This window comes from Calonectris borealis, chromosome 1, assembly GCF_964195595.1.
Source record: "Calonectris borealis chromosome 1, bCalBor7.hap1.2, whole genome shotgun sequence".
Taxonomy (NCBI): domain Eukaryota; kingdom Metazoa; phylum Chordata; class Aves; order Procellariiformes; family Procellariidae; genus Calonectris; species Calonectris borealis.
In genome coordinates this window covers 27,971,915-27,998,514 of record NC_134312.1, presented here as the reverse complement: position 1 = coordinate 27,998,514, position 26,600 = coordinate 27,971,915, and the positions used below count along the sequence as shown (strand labels likewise).

General features: G+C 40.4%; 1 protein-coding gene across 1 annotated transcript in view; it reads left to right on the top strand.

The window, feature by feature from the left end:
• The first annotated feature begins 933 nt into the window (after window positions 1–933).
• CFTR (CF transmembrane conductance regulator) overlaps window positions 934–26,600 on the top strand; it is a 93,297-nt gene continuing 67,630 nt past the window's right edge. Inside the window, exons 1-7 of the mRNA XM_075147224.1 lie at window positions 934–986; window positions 13,961–14,071; window positions 15,364–15,475; window positions 22,664–22,879; window positions 23,794–23,883; window positions 25,286–25,449; window positions 25,922–26,047. Coding sequence (XP_075003325.1) covers window positions 934–986; window positions 13,961–14,071; window positions 15,364–15,475; window positions 22,664–22,879; window positions 23,794–23,883; window positions 25,286–25,449; window positions 25,922–26,047 — 872 coding nt within the window. The remainder of the gene's footprint in view (window positions 987–13,960; window positions 14,072–15,363; window positions 15,476–22,663; window positions 22,880–23,793; window positions 23,884–25,285; window positions 25,450–25,921; window positions 26,048–26,600) is intronic.

The window sequence follows — 26,600 nt, the reverse complement described above, 5'->3', positions numbered from 1 at the left end:
CTTCAGTTCCCATTCCTCTCGGTGCAGGTAGCTATGCCTGCCGGAAAACTTGAAAACTGAAGCAAGTGTATTTTAAAGCGGGTATGATTGCGCTTGCCGTTCGCATTTATTCTCCCCTCGGCTCGCCCTCTCCCCCAAGCCCCGTGCGCCGCTGCGCTTTCCCGCGGGACCGTGCAGAGGTGTAGGGGCAGCCGGGGGGGTGTGGGGGCTTCTGGCTCGGTACCCATCCAACCCCCTTAAACCCGGCTTCGGCTCCCGCGGGTCTCGGGGGGGTGCGAGCAGGCGGCCGATGGGCCGGGGCAGGCTCTGCGGTGGGGAGCTGCGCGCTGGGGCGGCGAGGGGGGTCTCCGAGCCCCGAGGGGGGCTCTCCTCGCTGCGCTGTCCGCGCTGCCCCGCAGCGAGGGCGGAGGGCACGTCTGGGGGGGCGGTGTCTCCCCCACGGCCCCTGGAAGGGCGAGGGGCTCAATGCAGGGGGGAGGTCGGGGACCCGGCGCGGGGTGACGCGCGAAGCGGAGTCGGCAGGAGGAGGTAGCGGGCTGGCCAAAAGCCAGCCGGCTTCTCTATGGACTCCCCCCCATAGGGAGGGAGAGGGCGGCCGGGGGGGAGAGAGTGCGGGCGGCCGCGGGGGGCGCCGCGGGGCGCGGCCGGTGCGCGGTGCCGGGCGCGGCGGGGAGGCGGGGGAGGAGGCGGTGGCGGCGCAGGCAGCGCGCGGTCCGGGGCCCCAGCCCTCCCGCTGGTGAACCTGGGCGAAGCAGAGGCGGGGAGAGGGGCAGGGGCAGGAGGCAGGCGGTGACATCAGAGCCGGCCGGGCGGATAAGGTGGGAGAGCCGCGGGAGCGGAGCGGAGCGGGCGAGCGAGGCGTCAGCGATCAGCGGCTGCCGCCAGTCCCCCGCGCACCGCACCGCACCGCACCGCACCGCACCTCCAGGCACCATGCAGAGGTCCCCCCTGGAGAAGGCGAACATCTTCTCCAAACTTTTCTTCAGGTGGGAGCCCCGGCCGGCGGGACACGTGCGGCCCGGGGCAGCGGGCAGGGGCGGGCAGCGGCGGTGCCGGGGGCCCAGCGGGGGCTCCTCTGCCTCCTGATCGGCGGAGAAGGGGGCCGAGCACGGGGTCAGTTAACACTGGAAGTGCCAGTGGGGAGAGCGGTGCGAGTTTTGCTTGTTGCCGAATGGTGCGATATCTCTTTTTTGCTGTTGTTGTTGCTGGGGTTTTAGCACCAGGAATGAGCTTTGTCTGTCAGGTGTCATAAACCCTCGCTGGATCCAGACAGATGAATTTATGACATAATTTGAGCAAACTTTGGTAAATTGCTCAATTATTTAATCTCTAGTTATTTCACTGTAAACTGTGAGAACACGGCGGGGTGGGGGGAGCAGAGGGGAAATGCTCTCAGAGCAAGGATTCCTTCTGCTTGGCTTTTCGGGTGTTTAGCATTTGCTCAGTGTGCGAGTGTAATACAAGATCTTACTGGAAACAGTTCCCTGTAAGCCTTGAAAGTGTTCTTTTACAAGCAAAGTCCCTGGCGCCTTTTCTTTCTCACAACTTCAAATAAAAAGAGAAGATGGAGCCAATACCAACGCCTGGGCACAACGTACTTTATAAGACAATACAGAAGACTGAACATGTTTTACATGACATTGCTAAAAATGACACTGCCAACTGGAAAGAGTAAATAATCTTTCTGGCTTTGGCCCACACGCCACCATTTTCACCAGGGTGCTGGTTCCCCATTTTGTTACTTGAGGGTCTTTCGTGTGGCAGGGAGGGGAGGGAGGAAGTATTGTGTAAGATGCGAACATGGTGACTGAAATGGGAACACGTGATGTAAACCCGTAACATTGGCACGAGGTCTCTGCCTGAGCAACTGAGGGCTTTTAGCTCACTTTTTAATCCTTTTGGGATAGCTTTCCTTTTCAGCAGGTTTGCCTGGACCTTTTTTAAAAGTTTCTTAAGGGAAGTGGGTCTGTATGAATCACACTGTTTGCCTGCCTCCCCCACTTTGGCTCATTTTGGCCAGATGCGATAGCAGGGAAGGATCCCAAATGTAACCTGTTCCTAAAGTTTTACAAACATCCAGGTAAAGGTGAGGATCCTAGAGGAGTCCTCCAGTGGTGCTGCAGTGGGAAAGAAGCCGTAGCTGCTCTCAAATGCTGTTAGAGCCAGGGAGTGTGGATGATGGGAGTGTAAGCCTTTACAAATTCTCCACAGAGGAAGCTTCAGTCAGTGCTCCTGTCGAGTATAAGATGCAAATCTGTAGGAAGTAAGGCTGCATATTAACTTCATTGCTCAAGGAACCACTTGTTCTATTTTGTTTTATTTATTCGTAAAGCTTCTATCAGAGTAGTGCTTTTCTAGAACCTGTGATGGTGAAGGTGTCAAGAAAAAACCCCAATAAGATAAATCAAATATACTTCTGACTCCTACCTTAGTTAAAGTTCCCATGGCTGAAACCAGATGCAGTTCATGCTCATTAAGTGCATAATTAACCATCCTTGGGTCTGACCTGGTCTTTTAAAATCAAAGTCTTTAAGTCAGTTAAATGATGTTTGAGTCATGCTTATCATGCGTGATACATTATATTATACTGTAACTGAAGTGATAATAATTAAGTATATAAAGTTAAAGAGGTGTTTATGATGAATATTGACTAAAGCAGAGAAATTTCTTTACAAAACTTTATAGTAACATTGTTTCATAGAAAAATCAGGCTGTTAATGTAAACATTCAGTTCACTGGGTGAGAACAGCCCCAAAATTGTATGTGTACATCTATAAAGTATCTAATATGGTTCTAATACCTTCGGAATGATGTTTCTATGAATGATAAAGTCCCTGCTTACTTGCGTTTTACCACATACACTATGAATGTCTTTGTTTCTTCACAAGTATTATATGAAAGAATTGAAAAGGTCACGAAAGTGAAAGCCATAAAATAAGAAAATGCATTACGTCCAAATGGGCAGCAAGGGTGTCTTTCTCTTAAAAATAAACGAATAAATAAATAAGCATTTTAAAAACATACCTTATTTATAGTGATGAAACGTTAGCTTGTTTTAAAATGCATCCCTTCAGTCTTCAAGGACTCCATCGGTTTCTGTCTCATCAAAAGTAGATCAAGATCAATGCTAAAGATTATTAAAAGGTAAGTTATCAGAGAGCAAAGATTCCTCAAGGTATAAGAATTTCACAACACTTTGAAGTACATTATTTGTGATGGGCTTTACAAAGTCAGAAGCACTTGCTACATATCAGTAACAAGAGACCTGTCCACTCAACTGGAAACATCGACAAAGTAGTGATTAATGAGTGAGATTGGAACAAGGTTTTCTAAGATGTCAGAATATCCTGTTAGTGTTTTAACTGAGTCTGTACACATCGTTGGTTTCTGATACTGACCATATTTAGTAAAGCACTTATTTTGGTACATGCTTTACTTCCATGAAAACTTTTGAGAAAGAACTCAAGGGCATTTTATCTGAAATAAGTAGTCAATTCTTTCTTTTAAAAAAAAAAACAAAAACAAAAACAAAAAGGTGTGCATGGAAAAAGGTTGTTTTTTCCAATGATGATGAAATAGTTGCTTTCAAGTACAACATTGCAGAGTGCTTCGGTGAAGTAACTTTTGTAGGAGGCTCTTATGCAATTATGTGTGAAGTACCAATCTGAATATAATGCAATAAGTTGAAGGTCGTGTTAGCAGAAGTGGTGGTAAAGTATTAGTTGTTATTACTCAGGAAATCTTGCTGATGAATGTAATATTATTATTTAATATCGTATGAACTGTTGGCATCTCGATACCAATGTCTATAAAACTCTTGGCAAGGTTTTATTGTGTCATAATGTGTCCTGTTTGGGCTGGAAGGATAGGTTTAAATGTGTTAAAGTCAGAATGGAGCTCACTTATTGCTCATAAGTGAGTAATTTAATCATATTTCAGTATTGTTTGTACATTTTTTTCTTAATTCTTTATGCCAAAAAGTGAGAAACTGTCATGGAGTAATGTCTTAGGAAAAATGTTACCTTTTTGTTGGATTTCCAAGATCAGCGACACTGGTGGGGCAAAAAAAGAGAATTGCTTGGGGTGGTCATGATAGAAAGTATTTAGACATTAGAAATCACCTTTCTTCCTAAAATTTGAACAACTTTTGTTTAGAAACTGAGTTTTGGTGGTTAAGAAATGAGGTGTGAAGACAAATAGTTTGAGATCTTCCATTGTAAAACACTAGATACTAAGTGTTTGGAGTTTCAGGGTTTCTTTTGTGTTTTGTTTTATTTTCCTTATTACCTTTTCAGAGTTGACCCCTTTTGTTCCCAACCACATGCAACACATTTATCTGTGCTCTGGAAACTTTTTATCTTGTTCAAAGAAAATAGAGTTTTATGCAGAAGCGGTCAGATGGTCATATGCTTAACTTCACATCATTGTGAAGCTTCACTTTTGTCTTCGTAAGAGTTACTTATGTTCTTGGTGTTTTGCAGGGTCAAGGCCATACCTTTTGTAGCAAACATCATCAGAGTACTTTGCAATCACCTAGTTTTTATTGTAGATTTACTGAGATCAGGCAGTATTGTTATGGTTTTATTAAGGCAAGTTAATAAATTAATTAATTTTTAGCTGGGTACTGGAACACAGAGTTACTGTTGGAGTTTCAGAAACAGCTGCAACTTTGGGACAATTCTGATTTTTTTTTTTTTTACATGCAAATTTAGATATTTAAATACAAGTTCACAAAAGGCAATCCTTGTTCTCCTCTCCAACTCTCTGAGCATATACTTTTGCTTTGGTAGGTACCAAATGTGACAACTGTCTTGGCAGGACCAAGTAGTTCAGTGCCTGATTCATTATTAAATCCAGATGAGAAATACAAACTAAGCTAGCTTTTGTGCTATGCCTTCTCGTGGGCTCAGTCCATCAGACCTGCTCTAGTTGCTTCTTCCTTTCCAAACCAGAGAAAAAGTAACCTGCCCCCTTTTTATACAGCTGTCCAGTGATTCCAAGAACAGTTTAGCATGTAGGGGATAAATGTTGGATTCCTTCTTCTTTTGTGTGTGTGCTGGGAGGGGTAGGAAAAGGAATTCAATTCTACACCTCACCTCTTCTGGGAAGTAGGACCAGTGTTACCACTGTGTGGTAGTGAAGGTGTTTTAGTTCTCTATCTCTGGCTCAGCTAATCTTTTTAAAGCATAAGAGCAAGAGTGACGCTGTAGTCTACCGGGTAAGAAACTTGTTTGCAAGTCCTGATTTCTGTTCCGAGGGCACTTTTTATGAAGCCTGTTAATAACCTTTAGGGTGGATAACAGAATCCAGGACTTAATTTTTGAAAGTACCTAGCCCATGAGCTACAGTCATGGTTATTCTTTCACTCTTTCTAGCTTAATTCAGTCTTAATTGCAAGTTTGAGAGTCCCTTGACCAAGACAGTTTCTGGTTTGGAAAGGCATTCTCATGAGAATTAGTTTGAAACCCTTCAGAGAAAGGAACTACAGGCAGATCTGCCCTAGGCAGTCCCTGCTCTATCCTTGAACTATGTGTCTTAGGATTTAATACCAAGAGGATACTTAGGATTTTGATTCCTTTATAGAGAAGGATCTCCTATTTTCCTGGAGAAGTTTGGGATTTAATGTGTACATTTGTCCTCAAAACTTCCCCTGAAACTGTCTTGAGTTCCTAAAAATCCCAGGTATTGTATAGGAGGCTTAAAGACTTAATTCATGTCTATAAATTTCACTCCGGAGGGCAGCTGTCTGGACATTGCCATGGCCAACATATATTTGGAGCATCCCCTATCAATATTTAGCTGTAGCATCTTGCTCAGAGAATCTTTCCTCTCTGAGAAGGGAGCCTCACTATACGTTGGCAGCTATGAGCAGATGGATTGAATTGCACAGTGTGATGGCTCAGTTGCTGGGACAGCTGGCTTAGACACTTACACAAGGCAAATTTCTTATGGTATATTCTTAAGGCCCTTTGTGGGCCTAGTCCTGAGGACCTGCCTTTCAGTGATCCCAGGTAATCATAAATCCTGGCTGTTGGTGATAACCAAGCACAGATGCAGCTGCAGCACAGATTATGGCACCCTGAGGCTGCCTGGTCATTCGTCTACTGCCACAAGTGGTCCTTGGAGACCCACTGATCTGCCAGCCCTTCAGACCTGTTTGAAACGGCAAGCTTTCTGAAAGTCAGCCCCCAGATGGTACAAAGATGTGTGTGCAAGTTTTGGACTCCTTTTGAAAATTTGACTTCTATTAATATTTCCAAGGTAAAATACGAAACTTGAAGTGAACTGGAGAAAGGATGCTGAGTCTTCTACTCTGAAATAATTTCAGCCACAGGAATACCTTCTCTAATAATAAGGCTAAATTGTGTCCGTGGCTCAGCCTGATACTGCACATTTGGTCTAATGAGCAGAAGTGCAAACGCTGCGTAGCACAGTGCCCTTCTCTGGCTGCTTCATACCTCTAAAGCACAGTTGCCCGAATCAAGTTGCATCTGAGTTTCTGAAATATATGTAAAGCTTCTTTTCCTCCTGCAGGAGGAATGCTTACCATCCTGATATTCAAAATGAAATGATCAAGCATTTGAAAGATTTGCAGACCTGTCTGTACCTTTTTATTCTCCTCCATGCTTATTTGATTTTGGTGGGATAGAAAATAATCCATCCAAATCCTTGAATTCTTTTTTTAACACTGTAGGCCATGACATGGAAAGTAGTTTTATTATCTATATTATAGAGGCTTCTAAATGCCCTAGCAGAAATTTGAAGTCTACTGTACTAGGCACTGGAAAATATTTGATAAGAAAGTCTGTTTTGAAGATCCTAAAGTCTAAGTAGATAGCACAAAGGATGGGCTAAAAAGAAGTTTCCTTATTAGTTCTGTAGAGAAGAAAGTGGGGTGTACAAGGATTGTGATTTGTCCTGGGAGTATGTGGTGGAGTCAGTGCAGACTGCCTGGTATCTCCTGTCCAGGACTTTAATCGCACAAAGGGTATTTCTGGTGTGACAGAGTTACTTCAGAATATTTCTACAGCGAACAATTATCACCTCTTTCATACAAAAGAGTCTCAGTCTCTGAATATCTAAATTTTTTGAATATGCTAATTTTCAAACTGGTGAGAATAGTGTGACTTAATGCAGGAGAGTGTGTTTTATTTTTTTTCTTCAACCCCCCTGCTTTGCAGCATATGTATGTAGGGAAAGTGGTTGTGGGGGCAGGATGGTGCCAACCTGACATCTAGGTACTAACGTGTCACATTATGTCCTCTAAAATAAATAAGTCAAAGGTCAAATTAAACTGTAGCATATAAGAAGTGATACACATTGCAAAATTTTGCAATGTAACTTGTAGATGCAATTCAGCTGCCTTCCATGAGAGAGGGGGTACGCCTGGGTGAGACGAGCAAGAACTCACAGGCTGTGTTTACATATCACTCCCTTTCATATAAGCAAAAGGATCTGCATGAGCATTTTCACAGTCAGCAAGTAGCTAAACCAAGGCTACATTGTCATCAAGCTCCCAAAATTAGGAGAGAGTAAGTAGGATTTTAAGACATTTTTTGAAACGCCATTGTTTTTCCCTTGAAACTAGAACCCTCCTGCCTGTCAAGTATGGGTAAGCATCCTTCCTTTAGGAGAGGGTAGGCGGGAGAGAGGGTTGATCCTGAAAGGCAGTGCTTGGGGTAGCCTGCTGCAATACTAATGCCTTGACTGCATGGGCAAGGTTGTGCCTTAGGAGAAATTCCTAAGTGACAGCTGGGAAAGGTACTTGGTTTCAGGTATATTCCCATGTTTTAATGTTGCTATTTATCTTTTTATAAACTTCTTTTCCAACTTTTAAAATAAAGGATGTGAACCTTTATTGTACTGGAGTAAATCTGATATTTCACTTTAACTTGTTTCAACTTAGCTTCGTTTAAGGTTAGTCTATAAAATCTGGGATGGTTTTATTTCTCTGGAGGTAACAAATACCAAGAAAACAAAACCAAAAAAACCCCAACGTTGCTTTGCTCAAAGCTCAAGATTGTTTTGGAAATCAGAAGATACGAGACATTTTCTCATTAACTTGCAAGGGTCAGGCTGAGGAGTAGCAGCATCAAATACCAGCATACAGAGAAGATGGCAAAGAGTAAGTAATAAGAGAAGCAGCCCCCAATTCAGGATTCATTCCATAGAGGCAATTTACATTTTGATACTTGGTATTTAAATTAAAAAAAAAAAAATTCTTCCCACCCTCCCCTTCCCCTGTTTGAACTGCCACAAATGTGTTCACCAGTTTGTGAAGGTGTTTATACCTGATCACATATCTGTCACTGGGTTTTGAACAAATTACAGATTTGGAAAGGGCCATTGCACCTGATGTGCAACTGTATGCTTACTTGTTTTGAATTGTATCTATAAATGCATGGCTAAGACAGTGGAGTGCTGAATTGGGTGAAATTTGTTGCTGTCACATTAGTGACACATCTGGGAGATTTTAAAATTCAGTTCAATCATGAATAGCACAAGCTCTGCAATAGGTTTGCTGATGCAAACTTTCTGCAACGTTCCTTGGTTTTTCAAAGGACTAGGAGAAAGAAATCTCTTTCCCTTATTCTTGCTATGGGATATATAACTGAGAAAAAGAGTGAACATGAAGAATCGTCCTCTCCTAGCCAGTCTCACTGTAGGTATATGCTGAAATAGCCTTGCAAACCCTGTTCGTAGCACATCATCACCACTATGTTATTTTGATAGCTTTGTTAAAGAAATATTTGAGGCATATATTACACTTGACTTTGATATCTAAACAATTGACAGATTTTAATACATCGAATGTATTCCGTCCTTGCATCTTACACAAATATTTTTGTACTCCTAATGTGCTTTGTTTTCTCTCAAAAATAGCTCTTGGTACTTCTGCAAACCGAAATACTTTAACTATCTTATTAACTGTAAGGAAAAAGTATTGAATTTCTGCTAAAAATCTGAATCTCAAAAAGCATTTAGAGATCAGATAATAATCTGAGTAATAATCACCTCGCAAGAACTGGGCATAAAAAGGCAAGCCTTCCCCAAGAATTGCTGTGGAGTAATCCTAATTAAGACTCGTTATTGAAATCCTGGGGTTTCAGCAGAACATTGATTATTCTTAAAATGGTGCTGCTCACAGCTAGTGGCAGAGTCAATGATATTGCAGCTAAATATTTTCCATGTCAAATAACACCTCATGGGGATGAATTGTTTATTAGTGAAGGAATTTAAGTCTTAATTTTTGTGGTCTGGGGGAAAACAAAAAGAAGAAATTAGTAGGGTCTGCATTTACCTTCCATTGTTGAAGCCCTGCAATAATTATGTGTAAATACTAAGCTCAGAGTGTTGCATTTGTTTGTTTTTAAAGGGGAAAATGCTAAAGGTTTAATACAATTTTCAGAATATATAACATGCTATTTCAGCAGGTTACCATTTGAAACAAAATAACTGCAACCTTACTCTGTTGAGGGTAACCAAGGCGCAGGAATTAGGCTGTGGTGCCTGGCATTGTGCTCAGTGGGCACGCTGACTTGTCCCATCTGTTAGCAAGGATCCTACAAAGCTAGGGTCACCCTTTATGGCTGCGTTGCAGGATGCTCAGAGAAGAGGGCTGGTGGTGAAACACTCTTCTGGAGAAACAGTTTTAAATGTAGTAGAACTTCCACCTCCAGTATAAAGTAAGCAACAATTTACAATTTGTTCTGCTGCTGGAGTGATGGATATCTTTTGGGAGAGAATGGGAGTGCAGAGCCTCTGACAGAGTCTGGTCTGGTTTGACCCTTTGGGAATGTCTGAGATCTATGTGGTACCTCAGTCTTTTCCTGCAGTCAGTAGGAATTCGTGGCTCTACAAACACCTTGTAAAACTTAGGCTCCAAAGCATCATAATCATGGCTTGATTATGTGTCCCCCCCTCCCCCCCCAAACTGTTAAAAGAAGGGATAAGATAAAGCCAGAGGCACTTTTCTTGCTCTGTCTTCATCAAGATTTAGGAGCAGTTCCTTAGGAGCTGCAGGCACTATGCCTAACTGTATTGTGCACAGGTATCAATGCTTTGTAAGAGAAGGAAGTGGAGCCATGGTCGCCTTTGTGCTGCTCAGTAGATATTGCCGTGTTGTGCACAGGACATCTGTTGAAATGGTACCAGCCTGATCAGGAACCCTTGCAGGAGAGCTGCTCTGCTTTGCAGGTCTTAGATAGCCCAGCCCCACTGCTCTGTTACTGTCCCAACACCCTGTGCTTCTTGCCCGGGAGGATCTGATGGAGCTGGGGAAACCCTGCACCCGGGAGGAGGATCTGGGCAGTTAGCTTAGCAAATCGGAGGCTCTTTCTGTCTTCAGTGACATGCAAAGCAGCCTTAAGGGAGAGACAAATCCTACTGACAAGTTAACAGTCTGTGTTAATACTATCTGGAAAGCCAAAGACAATTTGCTCAAATGGGCTGAGGCTGAAAATGCTGGAGAAAGAAATAGCTCTAGTAAGAAATCTATTATATATTGCTAAAGTGAATGACAAACAAGTGGTCATTAGAAGTTTTCCAAAAGAGAAGTTAAAACCGTATGTTATGTATATGATATTTACATATCAAGCTCATAAGATATTTTTTGCTACAGGCAATCAATAATAGAGGTGGAACTTGTTTTCCTTCTTTTCTTCTTTCCTACTGTACACCCTTGAAACTTGTCCCCTGCTGGGTTTCATGTGTGTGTACCCATAATAACATTCCTAGTTAGTGGCAAAACTCTGACAGCACTACAGGTTTCTCTGTGAAAGAGTTCATTAAATGCCAGCCAGTAATCCGGTGGCATTTGCTAACGTAATGCTGTAAAGCCAATCTGTTTCCCTTCTTTCTTGCTCTCTTGCTTTCAAAAGAAATTTCTCGTTCTCAGCAAACACGAGAAAAAACTCAGAATTAACACTGGCAAATAATTTCTATTAAGCCAAAAAATGGAAGAGCCATATTCACTGACAAACTCTGACTGAGCTGCATTACCTGGTGATAAAGAGACATTGATAACTACAGATTATATTGTCAGGTAAAATAAATTTATAGCCATTTTGCATTTCAAAACTTTGCAAAGAATCCGGAGCATAATGGTAAACCGGATGCTATTGGAATCTGACAAAAGGTTGGTTTTAGGAGATATTTATGTATTCTAGATCTAGTATATTCCTTTTCATAAAATATACACTGTGTCCCACAGCTCTTGACAGCACAACCCAAGCAGCTGTTGAAAATCTGCCTTGAGACAAACAGCACGTGACAGGCCAACTCCTCCCACGATTACCACTCCAACCCGAAGCCACTTGGCACAGCTCGCAAATTGGCCAGATCTAGTTAGGGTGGGACTTCCGAACAAGGCTAGGGCAGCTGGGAGATGAACATCTCTGTGCAAGCCCTGCCAGCAGCCTGTGGTAGGAACTTGGCTGCAGACTAGGAGGTCCCCGGGGGAAGGTGTCAGCACCGCTCCTTTAGCTGGCTGGAGGAGTTCAGCTACCATAGTTGCAGCTACCCTGATGAGCAGAGATACGAGGACAAGGACTGCACTAAGTCTGTATCAAGCTTGTTGACTTGGGAGAGGAGGGTGGTTTAGGGACCACATAATTTAGGTGGTACGCATAAATGCACCCGGTTAAGCACCAAGTAGAACAAGAGACCTTCCTAGGAGTATGGGAGATCTGCTGAGCATGCCGCCTTCCCCAAATGATGAAACAGCTGCGCCGCTCGCTTTCTAAATGTAGTCACGTTTTGTTACTTCAGGCAGTGGCAAAATGCCAAGGTAGGTGCTAATCAAAAGTATAAATAAAATCAAATGTGTGGAGGGAAACAGTGCAGTGAAAAATGTTTTCTCAAAACGTACAAGGCGTGAAACTGTAAAACGTTTTTCTTTTGTCAAGACAAGTTGGGAATTGCTTATTGCAGTCTCAAAGCATTATTAAGGGGCTCAGCAAGGTTATTACTTAGCTACGGTATTGGGAATTAAAGAGTTTGCTTAGGAAGTACTGTTGCTTACTTGCATTAGCTGCAGTAGTGGCTTAGTGTCCCATAACTTGTATTTATTTTATCTTTGCCAAAATATCTGCATATACCGAACTTTCAGTGAAGCCAGTCCATGAGAGTTTCTGTTCCCAAAGGACAGGGATTAGCCATTTCTCCACATGATGTGCACAAAGCCAATGGCAACTGGTCCTTTCTGCCATCAGGAGCTGGCAAAATACAAATCAATACCTGATTTATCATTTACAGTGGCCATGAAAGACTTGGACATAACAGTATCATTTTAAATTAAAAAGTTTTCTTCTAATCTATCTTATTACACGCCTGAAAACATTAGCCCCTATTTCCAGTAGTAGTAAAGTTTATGGATGTTTTACCAATGACTCTCCAAAGTGGACTCTCCTACCTGCCTTGCTGTAACGTAGCACAAATCGTGTGTTATTTCTCAGCTATAGTGGTGTCAAAGACTGAGATGGTCTAAAATGGTAATATGATTGCAGAAATGAAGGATAATCTTCTGATTTCTTAGAACACATTCTCTTTGCAGTGGGTGTGATATAACTGTTCACTTGGGAAATATCTTTGTGCTTTACTGAATTATGGGGATTATAGACTGGTGTCTCATACAATTCATAACTTCGTTAAAGTAAATGTTGGAGTGCATGTGTGTGCGCACAGTTGCACACAAATAGGCTTTGACTATTGTGCTAAGGTCTTTTTGCACTCGTGTGGTGTCTAACAATGTTCTTTTACTTTTCTGTCAACCTCTTTGCACCATCAGAGGCTGCAAATTGAGAACGTAATTTACTTTGTGTGTATGATACATGTTCTTACAGGCATACAGGTAAGCATCTCCAATAAGCTGTTTGTATTTTCTAAGTGACCATGGGAAACATTATTGCATTTCTTTTGCAATTTTGTTAACTGTTGTCTATGAAGAGAATTTAAAACAAAAAATTCTGAAATGATTGAGGTTTTGCTGATCATAAGTTTTATCATAATCATAAATCATTTGGGGTTTTTTTTTACAAACTGTGTTTACATATGGAAGCATGACAGCAATCAACCACAAGCTACTTCTTTGACAGGCATTTCATTTTTTTAAGGAAATATTTTTTAACAATGGCAGTAAAGCAGAAACTCAAGTAGTTTCAAAATACACTATTAGTTCTTATGGTTGCTTGTTTATGTTTTATTTCAGTCCTGTGACTTCAAAAAGATTTTTGAACAGAATCTAATGCAAAATTTTGTACAAGTTGGCACATGGGGATTTGTAGGCCTTTCAGGAGCCGAATTGTTCGATAAAATTAGTAATGGCTTATGAAGATTTTCTCTGCAGAGTAGCCATTCTAGAGTTTTTTCCTGCTTTGGTTTAATTCAGCGTGCCCTTTAAATTTGAAAAAAGAAATGCAAAATGTTTACATATGATGGATGCAATGAAGATCTTATGAGGAGTCCTGTGGAAGATCTCATGTGTTGTTAAGTGCATACTGCAATGTAAGCTGTCAAAGGAACACTCAACGTATATTAAGATTTTCTGTCTTACAGGAATGAAACTTATACGTCCAATTTACTGTAGTTCTGATTTATTATCCATTTATATGGTCATAGCACATATTTGGAAATACAGTACAAAGGTCTTAATCCCCTGTTCATTTGTCTGCTACTGACTGAATAGGAAGTTTGGGGCATGATCCCACCCCAAAACTGATAAAATGGAACAGTTTTGCAATTATTCTTTTAATGCTATGTTTGTCAATATAGTTTTGTAAATATAATGCAGAACTGCACTATATTATGTCATATTGTGTGTGTGTGTATATGTGTGTGCGTGTGCACATAGACATACTTGGGTGCTGTGCACAAAATATTCAGAGTGAGACAACGCAACTCCAGAATTAACCACAGAAACTGGTGAACTGGTGATTTTTTAATTTTTTTTTTTTCTGCTTAGATGGACAAAACCAATTTTGAAAAAGGGTTACAGACGACGGTTGGAGCTGTCAGATATTTATCAAATTCCTTCTGCAGACTCTGCCGATAATCTTTCTGAAAAACTAGAAAGGTATGAAAGATTCATGAAATAACTTTGTTTCAGGAATCACACTGCGATTTTCATTAAAAAGCTGTTGGATAAAATGTTTAAATAGCATTGGGTAGCAAGCTGGTTGCACCCATTGACTGGCTCAAGTGTGTCGTCATTCAGCACACAGTTGTCCTTCGGAGCTGGCTGGGATGCCTGGTGCAGATGTATCACCTAGGTGCTCTAAATTACTATATACAGGTACCTGTGACATCTGTCCATTGACTAGTGAGGCTAGACTCAGTTTCAATGTTAGTTCCCCATTCTGCTGTTCTTTCTTCCCAAAATATTCTTGTAAAACCTTGTTTTATTTTTTCTTCAACAAAATAACATTCTTAATTTCCTTTGATACCACTGTTGAAAGACTTTAATTGCTTCTGCAGAAATCATGTCCTGACTTTCCTCATTTAGGCTTCCTCTCTTCTCGACCCTGTTTCAGTGGGTCCTAATTCAGAAACTGTGCTACCGTTGGGACTAACTCTTACAGGCACAAGCGCCTAAATCTGGTCCCACTCCCCCAGCCTTCGGTATAGCTGGGAAAGGGGTGTGCAGGGGCGGCTTCCATCTGCACTGTTGTGCCAATCCAATTAAACTTAAGTGCAGTGTGACATACATATTCAAAACTGGTGGAAAGTATTGAGAACATCAGTATGCTTAATGCATTTTGATAGTTTATAAATGGAATATTCTGGTTCTTTAATATTCTGTTGAAAAATGGAGAAAGAAATTAGCTGAGGAAATTCTTAGGAGTGCTTTAATCTGTGAGTTTAATTTTGACTAAACATATGCTTGCTGTATATAGCATTGCTTCTGACCAGCAATTTATTATCAAATAGAAAATTATTGTCCCAGCAACACTGGCTAAAAATAATGCTGTGCAGTAGAAAAGTCACATTTTTGATGCTTTGTTGGTGTTTTTTGCAGACTGGAAGAGCTCCAAAACATTTATTTGCCTATTATTTGTGCTTTGGTCTTAAGTACAGCAGGTTTCTTTAAAACATACAATGTGACCTTTTCATGAGTTAATTCCCTGTGGGGTGATGTATGGCTGAGTATTTAAAACTGCCAAATATGTGGCTGAACTAGGTTTGAACTTTTATTGATCTATCAAGTCAATGAAGGCCGGGTCTTTGGGGTCTCTGCAAAGCTTTCTTTCATTAGTCACCTTAGCTAAATCTCCTTGGATATACTTGAGTGAATTGAAGTATGTCAGAGCCATAACCCATGTATTTGCTCACGCAACTTAATGGTCTTGTTTTTCGGTTCCTTTTCAGAGAGTGGGACAGAGAGCTGGCAACTTCAAAGAAAAAACCCAAACTTATTAATGCTCTTCGACGATGCTTTTTCTGGAAATTTATGTTCTATGGAATAATGTTATATTTAGGGGTAAGATTTGTTCTTCTCTTCGGTAAGCTTTTAGTGTTCTATAAATAGATCCAAGTCTTAGGGGTTGCTAAATTAACACAGAATCCTGTGAATAGCTACAGATTTTGCTCTGTGTATTGCTTATAAAGATGATAAATACAGAGAGATACTCAGGGACCTTCATAAAAATAACTATTTTCTGATAATGTCTTAATATCTTTAAAACATACATATTAATAATTTTGAAATGTACGTAGGCTGGGTGCTGGCATGTGCTTCTCCAAGTACAGGTAGAGCACCTGAATTTTTGCATCACTGCTAAACTAAAGTAATTATTTTCTCATGTTACAGTTTTTAAGATGTTTCTAAAGAATTTTCTGCCCTTACATTAAAACAAATGACAGTGCAATTTCACATGATTCGGTCAATTTTGTCAAAGCGACTATCAGCCAGCTTCATAGTTTATACTTTATTCAGGATATATGCAATAAACAAGTTGTCTTCATCAGTGGTAACAATTCTGCATAAATAACCGTGTGAAATATGCTTGGATCTTGGTGCTGTTAGTGCTCCAAAGTGTATGATCAGGAACTTGATGTGAAAGTCTGAACTGATTATGTTTATCACCTTTCCAACATGTTAGTTAGGATTACCCTGACTTACCAAATGCCACCTGTTTGACAGTCCTATCCCTGGGGTTAGGAGCTGTGAAAATAGTTTATTATTAATGGTGTCTCATTAGGTGTGTTGGACAGCCAGACTGTAAATCTGAAAATTACTGTTAACCAATATGCACATTAAATATCCATGTTATTTTCAAGTTCTGCAATTTAGTAGTAAAAGTGAGATAAACTCCATGCTTCTCTGTTCAAAATGCTGTGGTATCAGAAACTGCAGCTATAATAGCCCAAATGGCCTGAAGTGATCAGATGTACCCAGATAGTCAGTGTTTTCAGATGTGAGATGAACCTCTAGGCCAGATTTTTATTTTTGGAAGGTTGATATAGAAAGGAACTAATTCCACTGGTATTAGTGTTGAATGTGATCTAGTTTAGCTGTACTTTCAAGATCATGGGTTGGACAGAAGAAGAGTGGAAGGGGAATTTATGGAAAATAGCCCACAAATGTCTCTGAAGTTCACATTGCTTGCATTGGGTATAAAACCAAACTCCTCTTTCCTTCTGGCTTTCTATCGAGTATCCCAAGGAACTATTCTTAGAGAATAGCAGAGTTATAGAAAAGCAAACCTTCATGCCCCTTAGAATGACCCCTCTCCCAAGCAGGAAAGGGAGAGTAGTGTAGAGTTGTAATCACGCCCATGAACTTGCTACTGACTCCTCTGTAGAAGGGAAATTTCAAGCCAGGTAGATCTTCTAGTAGGTAGATGAAGAAAGATTATAATCTGCTCTCTGGCAACCATACCAGGTGTATGCTAAGTGAAATCACACCAGTACCAATACCCTCAAGTTTTAATAGTTTTGTATAAAAACACTTGGAACAAATAAATAAGAATATCCTGAAAACTAAAACACAAGTCCTTTACTACATGCAGACTTTTCAGCATTAAAAACGAACTTTTAAAGGGTGAAAAGTTTTAATGCATCAGGCAGTGTTTCAGGTCAAAGAGCGTTTTTCAAGTTAAGCATCGAACTTGGAGCCTGACTTCTGCTAGTTTTATGCTGGCACGGTTCCACCCCAATAAACTTCCACGGAGTCCCTCCAGTTTAAACGGCCATGTGAAAGACAGGCTAATCTTGCAGATTACAAAATAGGTAAATTTATTTAGGGTCCTGGGATAAAAGTCCTGTAAAATATTCATAAGTGTATTAATTTGGACTGCTAACGATGCAAATGTTCTGGTTTAGATCACTGTTAATTTGATTTGGATAATTAATAATGGACTACAATTTCATTTTAGATTGGATTTTCCGCTAAGAATTACGGAAAAACTGATTGCTTCTTTCTCTTACAACACCATGTCGAGGGGAAATGGGTGTCGTTAATAGAATCAGAAAGTCACAAAGTAAAGAAAAGGGAAAAAAATCTCTAAAGAAAATGTAAATTGCTTCCCTGAAAATGCAGCATTCACATTGTTTCTAGTCTATTAAAAAAATTAGGATGTACCTCAGTCTGTCATGCTGCCTCATGGATTAAAAATAAAAAAAATCTATAGGCCTTAATTTTTTGCAATCCCATTTAGACTGTCCCCCAGATGTATCTCATAAAGAACAACTCTGAAATTTCTCAGCACTAAGGCTTGATTTTAAAAATAAAACCCAGAGTGAAAAAGTTCTTTACATGTTATCTTTTTGCTTCCTTCTCATGGATAGATACATTCACACGCGCATGTACACAAATTCTGATTAAAATAGGGGAATCAAGAAATTGGACCCCAAGCCAACTTTGTTCTCTCGCAGTTTACGTCTCTGTAACTTGTTGGGCCCTTGTCATTAACAAAAAGCCTCAGGTCTCCTCTCACTGCCACTCACCCCAGTCTGAAGTCGCCACTGCTGCAGATCTGGTTCGAAGAGACGTGCCGTGCTTGCCTTCTGCTACACAGGGTCTGCATGAGGAGAAAGGAGGGGAGATGATGGTTATGGTGCTGTCTGTGCTCACTCTGGAGGGCTTTTCTGTGTCAAATCCTGGGCTGTTTGACTGTTGTGCAGGGCTGGTGGGAGGCAACGTGGCAGGAAGTTGATGAGTCAATTAATCATTTGCCTTTGTCCAGGTAGGGCAGTTAACCATCTAGGACAGGGCCTCTTGCTATCTACGGGGCTGGGTAATAACTCTTCTCTCTATACTCCTTCACCTTGTTTGTGACTTCTCTGGGATGAGAGCCTTTTTTTGTGGACTCCTACACAATTCTGTCTTTTACTTGCTTCTGCCATCTCATTACTGCATTTAATTTTTTTAACGTTTTCCTCACCAAGCCAGCAACTCCTTATTCATGTCAGTTTGTATTTTAAAAAAACACAGCAGCTCTACAAATTTAGCCTACCATACATTATAATAGGTGTTCCTGCAGAGTCTGCAAGCTGAAACTGTCGCAGTAATGCATTCCTGTTAAAAGTTAAGCAGTGTCTGAGGGCTTTTGCAGGCAGTTTTGAGGATAACTTCCTTTCCTAGAGTAGAAGCAAGTGAAGTGTGTGTGGGCATGCACGTGTAGGACTGTGCAGGGTTGATTTCTCCTTGCGGACTTTTTTAACCGAGTACAATTTTAGACCAGGTGAGAACAGAACATGACTGCAGGATTTTTCAGTCATATTCTTTGTTTGGGTTGGTCTTTTTCATTTCTTTAAGAAATTGCTGACGTGTGATTCAGCACATAGGAAACAAAATCTGCACCTTTCACAATGAACACGGAAAGATTAAATCTTAGTTTAAATTCTTGATTCCGTTATCATTAGTCTTCATTTTATTGAAAGCTGTAAGAGGAAAAACTCGCTGCTAAAGCTGCTGGTGTTCTTTTCAGGCTCTGCTCACGGAAATTAATGGGAGCTTTGCCATTAATTTGAATGGGGACAGGATGTTGTGCCGTATTGGCATAGGTGCAACCAAGTTGTGCGTTCTTTTGAACTTCACTTTCCTTTCAGCTCTGAGCCGTTTTCACCACACCTTTCTTGGAGTGTGGTTTAAACTCTGCTGACATCCCTGCTGTTTGTGTAGTTGTTGCTGCAACTGGCATCACAGCTTTGCTCTCATTAGGTCTAGTAGTTTTTCCCTCTCTCCCTTTCCCCTCACGCGCCGTAGGTAATGATGTTATTGCAGGGTGGACACTTGCACTCTGGCCCCCTAGAGTACTATGACTCTCCCTCATAAATAGTGTTGTGTTAGGCACGTAGAGTTACTGCACTTAATGTATCTGCTCCCCTGCTGTTCAAAACATCTTCCACGCTTCACCTCATCAGCAGATGTGTCTTGCAATTTAAAGAAAAGGTGGTATGGCGGTGAAACAAAAATCTTGCTTTTTAGCATGATACCTGCTAACAAATTGAGTACTTTGCTGTAAGGATCAGTTTGATTCTACATACATTTTTCTCTTGTATTCATCCCCATGAAATGTATATTTCCACTCAGGCACAGCAGCTGCTAACATTAACTTAGAAATGGTTTTAGTATCATATCCCAAAGGGCCCTAATGAGGATTTCCTGAAGTTCTTGCATATAGGTCACGGGTGTGAGTGAGGAGGCAGGGAGGGATATGAAAGTCCCGAAGCACTTCTTGGGCATACGCCAAAACAGAGATGTGCATTATTGTCTTCAAATGCAGAGTGATTGAGCATATGGGGGATACACGTAACGTAAAAGTTCTCATTGCGTAAGAATAGCCATACCAGGTCAGATTAGCACAGTATCCTGTGTCATACTCTCATTTCTCTTCAGGTCTTTGCTCTTTTAATTAAGATTTCTGTGAGGGTGACATTTCTGAGTTTCTCAATGGCCTGTGATGAATGCAGTGGGAAGAGCAAGGGAAAAAAAAAGGAAAAACACGACTCTTGAAAACTGGATTTTCTGCTAGCTGCACAAATCCCGTTCCTTTTTTTAGGCAGGTCATTCTAGTCAGTTTGTTTATCCATGTTTATATCAGTGGGTAATTTTGAGGCTACAAGAGGAGAAATGAGAAACAGGTAGTTCTGCTTTCATTTGTATGTAGACTAGATAATAATATCTTCGGTAAGTAAGCTGATAAATCTCCACTGTAAACCAGTGGATTTTTACATCCCATGAGATAGCAAATGATTTGGCTTATTGCCAGCCATTATTCTACCCTTAGTCTGTAAATCACCTTTTTTTCCAGCGAGCTAGGCATGCATGCAATACCTTTATAGTCACAACAAACACAGCAGCAGAGCTTGGCATTTTCACTGGAATAAGACTAAATATAAAAAAAAAGTCTTGCTATTTTAAGCCTATGTAAAAGCTTATCTTGCAATCTCTGAGGGTATGAAAGCACCACATTGTCCTTGAGCAGTGACTGTTTTGTATTTTGTAGGTTTTGGGGAGTTTTGGTTTGCCGCTTTGGGATGCATATGGTCTAAGCACAGCTGTCTTGGGTCATGTGTGTTTTAATAAACACTCCTCCCTTTGCCTACTAATAACACTGAAGTCTTTGTCAAAGCCAGCTCCAGGTTTACAGCATTTGTGTTGGGGCAGAGTGGTGTTTAATTTGGGAAATGTAGTACATAGCACAGGTATGCTATTTGAGATATAAAATTTCGTCTCTTCTGTGGAAAAAGTGAATGATGAATATCAGCTCCACCAGCAGTGACATTCAAAAGGGGTTACAGTACAGGTTGTAGAAGTACTTGGGATTGCTCTTGTATAAGAAACCAAAAGGAACCCAAAGGAGAAGGAAAAAAATTAAAGGGGATTCTCCCAATCTATTTATCACTATAAAATATTAATTACAGCTGAACTTCACTAGTTCACTTCTGTCTGAGTCTCTGTATGGTGGTCTGTGTGGTTTTTAGCGGGAACGTAGTACTAATAACTTTTTGGCAGAATTTAACACATCTGTACAAAAAAGAATTCAGAAGTTTCTTGCTATTTCTGAAGTATCAGATGCTTTCTGCTGAGACACAACAGAAAGAAGGATAAGGAGACACGCATAAAAGTTCTTAGCATTAAGTATGTTTACATTGAATATAACAATGAAGCAAAGGAGCACATACATACCCTTCAGAAGCTTATGCAGAAGGTGAAATCGTTAGACCACAGCACACCGATGATTTTTGCAGTTCTTGGGGAAGGATTGGGGAAGGAAAGAGGGAGCAAGAGGCAGAAATGGAAAAGAATGAGGTTATAGGAGTGAAAATATGAGAACAATGGGGGCGTGAAGGGAAACAGGAGGCAAAGGTGAGGTAACGCTAGTGGGGTTTAATTACAACAGAAAAGGAGGCCGAGGACAAATGTAATAGCAGGCTAAGATAAAGTCAGGGCTATAGCAGATCATTTGGATGCCTTACAGTTTAGCAGTTTGATACCCCCTCTTTTTCCTCTCCTACTCTCGTTCTCTACCATGTTGCTTATCCCATGATGGGAAGTGCTGGGGCTGCCAATGCAGGAGGGACTGGTTTCTCTCTGGGACTTTTATTAAACTTGCCTCCCTTACCATTTACGCCCTCTCATCCTGCTTTTGTCTAGCACTGTTGGGTAGGATGATCCAAATCGTTTATACTTTTATTCTGTTGCTATTTCCATTTACTTAATGTTTTCATAGAATCATAGAATCATTAAGGTTGGAAAAGACCTCTAAGATCAACTGTCAACCCAACACCACCACGCTCACTAAACCATGTCCCTAAATGCTTCATCTACACGTCTTTTAAATACTTCCAGGGATGGTGACTCAACCACTTCCCTGGGCAGCCTGTTCCAAGGCCTGACCACTCTTTCAGTAAAGAAATTTCTCCTAATGTCCAATCTAAACCTCCCTTGGCACAACTTGAGGCCATTTCTTCTCATCCTATCGCTAGTTACTTGGGAGAAGAGACCGATCCCCACCTCACTACAACCTCCTTTCAGGTAGTTGTAGAGCGCGATGAGGTCTCCCCACAGCCTCCTCTTCTCCAGACTAAACCACCCCAGTTCCCTCAGCCGCTCCCCATAAGACTTGTGCTCCAGACCCTTCACCAGCTTCGTTGCCCTTCTCTGGACACACTCCAACACCTCCATGTCCTTCTTGTAGTGAGGGGCCCAAAACTGAACACAGGATTCGAGGTGCAATAGCTATATCCTCTCTGTGCTGTTCTGTTGGTGTTCATTTCAGGAGCTCTGAGTCTTCCTGTGTCCTGTAAGTCCAGTAAAGTGCGGTGAGAATTGTTCCCTAGGGGCCAAAACAGAGATCCAGCCTGCTAAACTGGATTCAGTCATATGATGTGGCTAATCCATTACAACTCCGAAAAGTAAATGTGGAAGCTAATCTCAGTTGTCGCTTTTGTAGAAAACGATCAAACAAAATTTACAAACTAGATTTGCTTTGGTGGAGTTGCGGGAGCATCACAGATTAAGACAGCAGTGAGTTGTCTGTTCTTCTGTGCAATTACTGCAACTTTCTGTGGTTTTCACAGCAAACAGACCTGGCTTCTTCATTTAAGATATAAAGCTGTAAATCTCAGTTGGTAGGACTTGAAATTAAAATGTGAACCATTTTGAGAAAAATGAACAAACTACTGACCAAAATTATTTTTCTCTTGTTTCCATTTGCAGGAAGTCACCAAATCTGTGCAACCCCTTCTGCTGGGAAGAATAATAGCTTCCTATGATCCAGACAACTCTGATGAAAGATCCATAGCCTACTACCTGGGCATTGGCTTGTGCCTCCTCTTCTTTGTGAGAACACTACTCATACACCCTGCTATATTTGGTCTTCATCATATAGGAATGCAAATGAGGATAGCTATGTTTAGCTTGATTTATAAGAAGGTAATTGTTTCATTTACACTCAAAGCCAAACCTCTGTCTGTAGCCTACATAACTTTTAGGCCAGTTTGTTGAAAGATTGATAGTTTTGTTAGTTAAGGTACAGAAAGTACACAAAAGAATAATGTGGCTAACATCAGCTTTTGACAGCTCTCCATTTCCTAAGTCCAAAGAATTAAATACTCATCTACAGCTGGTTTGACTGAAGTCAGCCTCTGTGTAAGTTCAGACTTGCTGGATATGTGGTGAGATGCCTTAATTGTTCTACCACTGTGCTCCTGTTATGCATGTGTATTGCAAAGGAAGAATAACATATGCTGGTGGCCAAAGAATATTTTCAAAAGAGGATTAGAGGTGAAGGTTTAAACAATAAATATAACATAAAAGGGATTGAATTTGAATGATACTGTGTGAGATCTCTATAGCATGAAGAATCAACAGATACTGATGCATCACATGTTCACAAATCCAAAGATTTAAAAAGGTGTTTAGTTTTACCAATACCAAAAGCAGCTAATTTAAACAAACATGTTAGTTACTCTAGTATAAAGCTCACGGTGAAAACATCTTTCAAAAATATTTGTCAAGTTAGGCACAGTAGGAGATTTTTGAGGATGCACAGCAGTACACAGCATGCATGCTTAATTAAAACTTGCATTTGCATATATATCTATATACATAAAATATGCAACAGAAAGCAAGAACTAAGTTGATAAATCAATATTTGTAAAGCAATTTAATGGCTATATTAAATTCAAGTGACATAAATAACAAGTTTAATGAGACTATAGCATAAGCAGATAAGTGAATTGTTATTTATACTACTGTACCATTGCCTATTATTTTTATCTGTATTTATTCTGCTTTATGGGGATGAGTTATATGGCCATTTTTCTAGGTTTTGTTTTCTTTTACAGATCTTAAAACTCTCAAGCAGAGTTCTAGATAAAATAAGTACTGGACAATTGGTCAGTCTTCTTTCCAACAATCTGAACAAATTTGATGAGGTACGTCATCAGTTGTTTAATCCACTTGGTGATCCATTAAACACAAATGCGATACTTCAAGCTGTTCATGACAAATATTAAGGAAGGAAGGAGCATAAATGATGGACTGCACTGAGTGCTCACTGTAGATATAAAATGAATCACTAGCTTAAGAAAATGTGTTGGCACGTGGTCATGGAAATGCTCGTTCTGATACTTATGACATCCTTTATCTCTTATGCTGATTAGTAGAGGAAAACCAAAAAACCTGGTATATCATAAAAACATGCTTGTTCTACAGTCCAGTAGAGAACCTGCCAGGAAACCTCTGGATTATGCAGTTGGTTTCACAGAGGTCAGAACTTGCTGGGTTAACCCTTCCATCCTCTTTTCCTGACCACTGTACCTTTTTACTAAGGTTATCCAGTCCATTCCTGCCATCGAACAAGCGATGATATTCAGCATCCTGTTGCTACTATTACTTGCTTTCCTAAAGGTCTGAATAAGTGTTGATGTAAGACCTTATTAGGAATCATTCCCAACACATCCATCTTAGACAATACTTCCAGAGTCTCCAGTAAAACTTCTCTTTTGTTAAAGACACAGAAGTAAATCCCTGTTAATGGCTTTGGGGACTGGAAACTCTATGAACTTCTGTTCAGCATGTATATTTAATTGGCCCATTGGTAGTACGAGGTTTGCTTCCTATGAAAGAAGCAAGATCAGAGAGACTGTAGGCACGTGGCTGGAACTGTAGGGTGTATTTACTTTAAGCACTATATTACTATGTAGACCAATGTCAGCTAGCGCTGAACCGGCTGGGACAAGTGCCCTATCATTGCAGCTGTGTAACTGCAGTAACATAGATCCCTGTGCAGCCTGATCACAGGATTCAGTCCTAAATCTCCCCAATGTGAAGGAACGTGACTGAAGTAGGTAGCAATCTGTTTTGAATTGGTTGTGTTCACACAACAGTCATCTCTTCACCAAAGTAATATTTGCCTCCTATATCAGATTAAATCACTCTCAGAAGATTCTTCTGTGGTTTTTTTCTCATCTTGCAATGGTTGAAAAAGCCAGCATAAATGGCAAATTCTGTTTACTTTTACAAAGCTGGGATTTTTCCTCATGCATATACATAGCGAAGAGACAATTGCAGACTGAACTTTGCCTTACAAAAATCAAAGTTTAGGTGTGGAATGTATACGTATTGCTGTGCTGTCATCATAATTAACACCCAGAATGCTATGTGCTTAGGATCACAAATCCTCCTTTATAAACTTGTTTTACTACTGGAAATATTTGTATCATTCTTCATTACATTTTGCAAAGTGTCACTTTAATGACTTCTTCCTTTTCATGTAGTTTTCAGAGCACATCTGTAACTTGTATTATTATTATTTTCTGCTGTGGGCTTCCACAGGGTCTTGCTTTGGCTCATTTTGTATGGATTGCACCTTTACAAGTGGCACTGCTGATGGGACTGCTCTGGGATATGTTAGAAGCTTCTGCATTTGCTGGACTTGCTTTTCTAATAGTCCTGGCTTTTTTCCAAGCGTGGCTGGGACAAATGATGATGAAATACAGGTGATGAGACTGTTTTAAAATATTTCAATATATTTTCCTGAAACACGTTGGTTTAAGAAGTTTATACCACTTGATTAAGGGTCTCTAGTTATTACATTGTTACAAAAGAGGAGCCCAAAGAGTGTTGGCTGTGTTGGGAAAGTCATGGCCAAGCCTTTACTTATTTAGCAGCAGCTGTCTAAACTTAACAAGATGAAACGTCTAATGTGCAGTAAATAGTGATAATGCTTTGTAGAATTAAAACTCCTTGTTAGACTCGATTTATTCTTTTTAGAGCTTGTATTTTCTCCTTAGTAAAACAATTACTAGGTTTCTAATAATTCCTTTTACATTCTTCATAATAATTCTGGTAAAATAAACATTTTAAGCATAGATGTATAGGGAAAGTGTTTTCATAAGATATAATCGGATACAAACTAACTATACAGGATGAAAAAGATGAAGATTGACCTACTGCCTTTTTACTTTGTAGGAATAAGAGGGCAGGGAAGATCAATGAGAGACTTGTCATCATCTCAGAAATAATTGAAAATATACAGTCAGTTAAAGCCTATTGTTGGGAAGATGCAATGGAAAAAATGATTGAAAGCATCCGTGAGTAAGTGTTCTCATTTGTTAGTCAAATTTTTTATGCACTCAGAAAAAAAAAAAATTAGGGGGCTATGAACACCATCTGTGGTCTTGTTAGTTAAGAAGTAAAGCACACAAATATTAATCCTCCATAAACTAACCATAAATTCCCACACTGCAGCTTGGGTTTTTTCCCAATTTGTCAAGTTCACTATGGAGGTGAGATTTTTTTTTTTTATTTGCTTCCTCATTTGTTATAATGATATTTCAGTGGTTAGCTTGCGCAGGTAAAACAATTGTGGCATCTGTGTTTGTTTCTGGCCAGCCCTATCCTCGTCTTACAATAAAAAGCCCTTTTGTGATGGTGATTACTTAAGGCTTTACAGACTTTCCTATTCTGCGTGGAAGAAACAGTATGAGTCCTCTGCAGCCATTTTCTGAGAAATGCAATAAAGCTGTTTTTAAATGTTACATGCAGTCTGTGAAAGGATTAAAGTAGCACAGCTTCATGTATTCGTCCTGCACAATTGCATTAACATTTATTGTCTGTAGATAGCCTTGTATAATGCTTATTTCTTCAA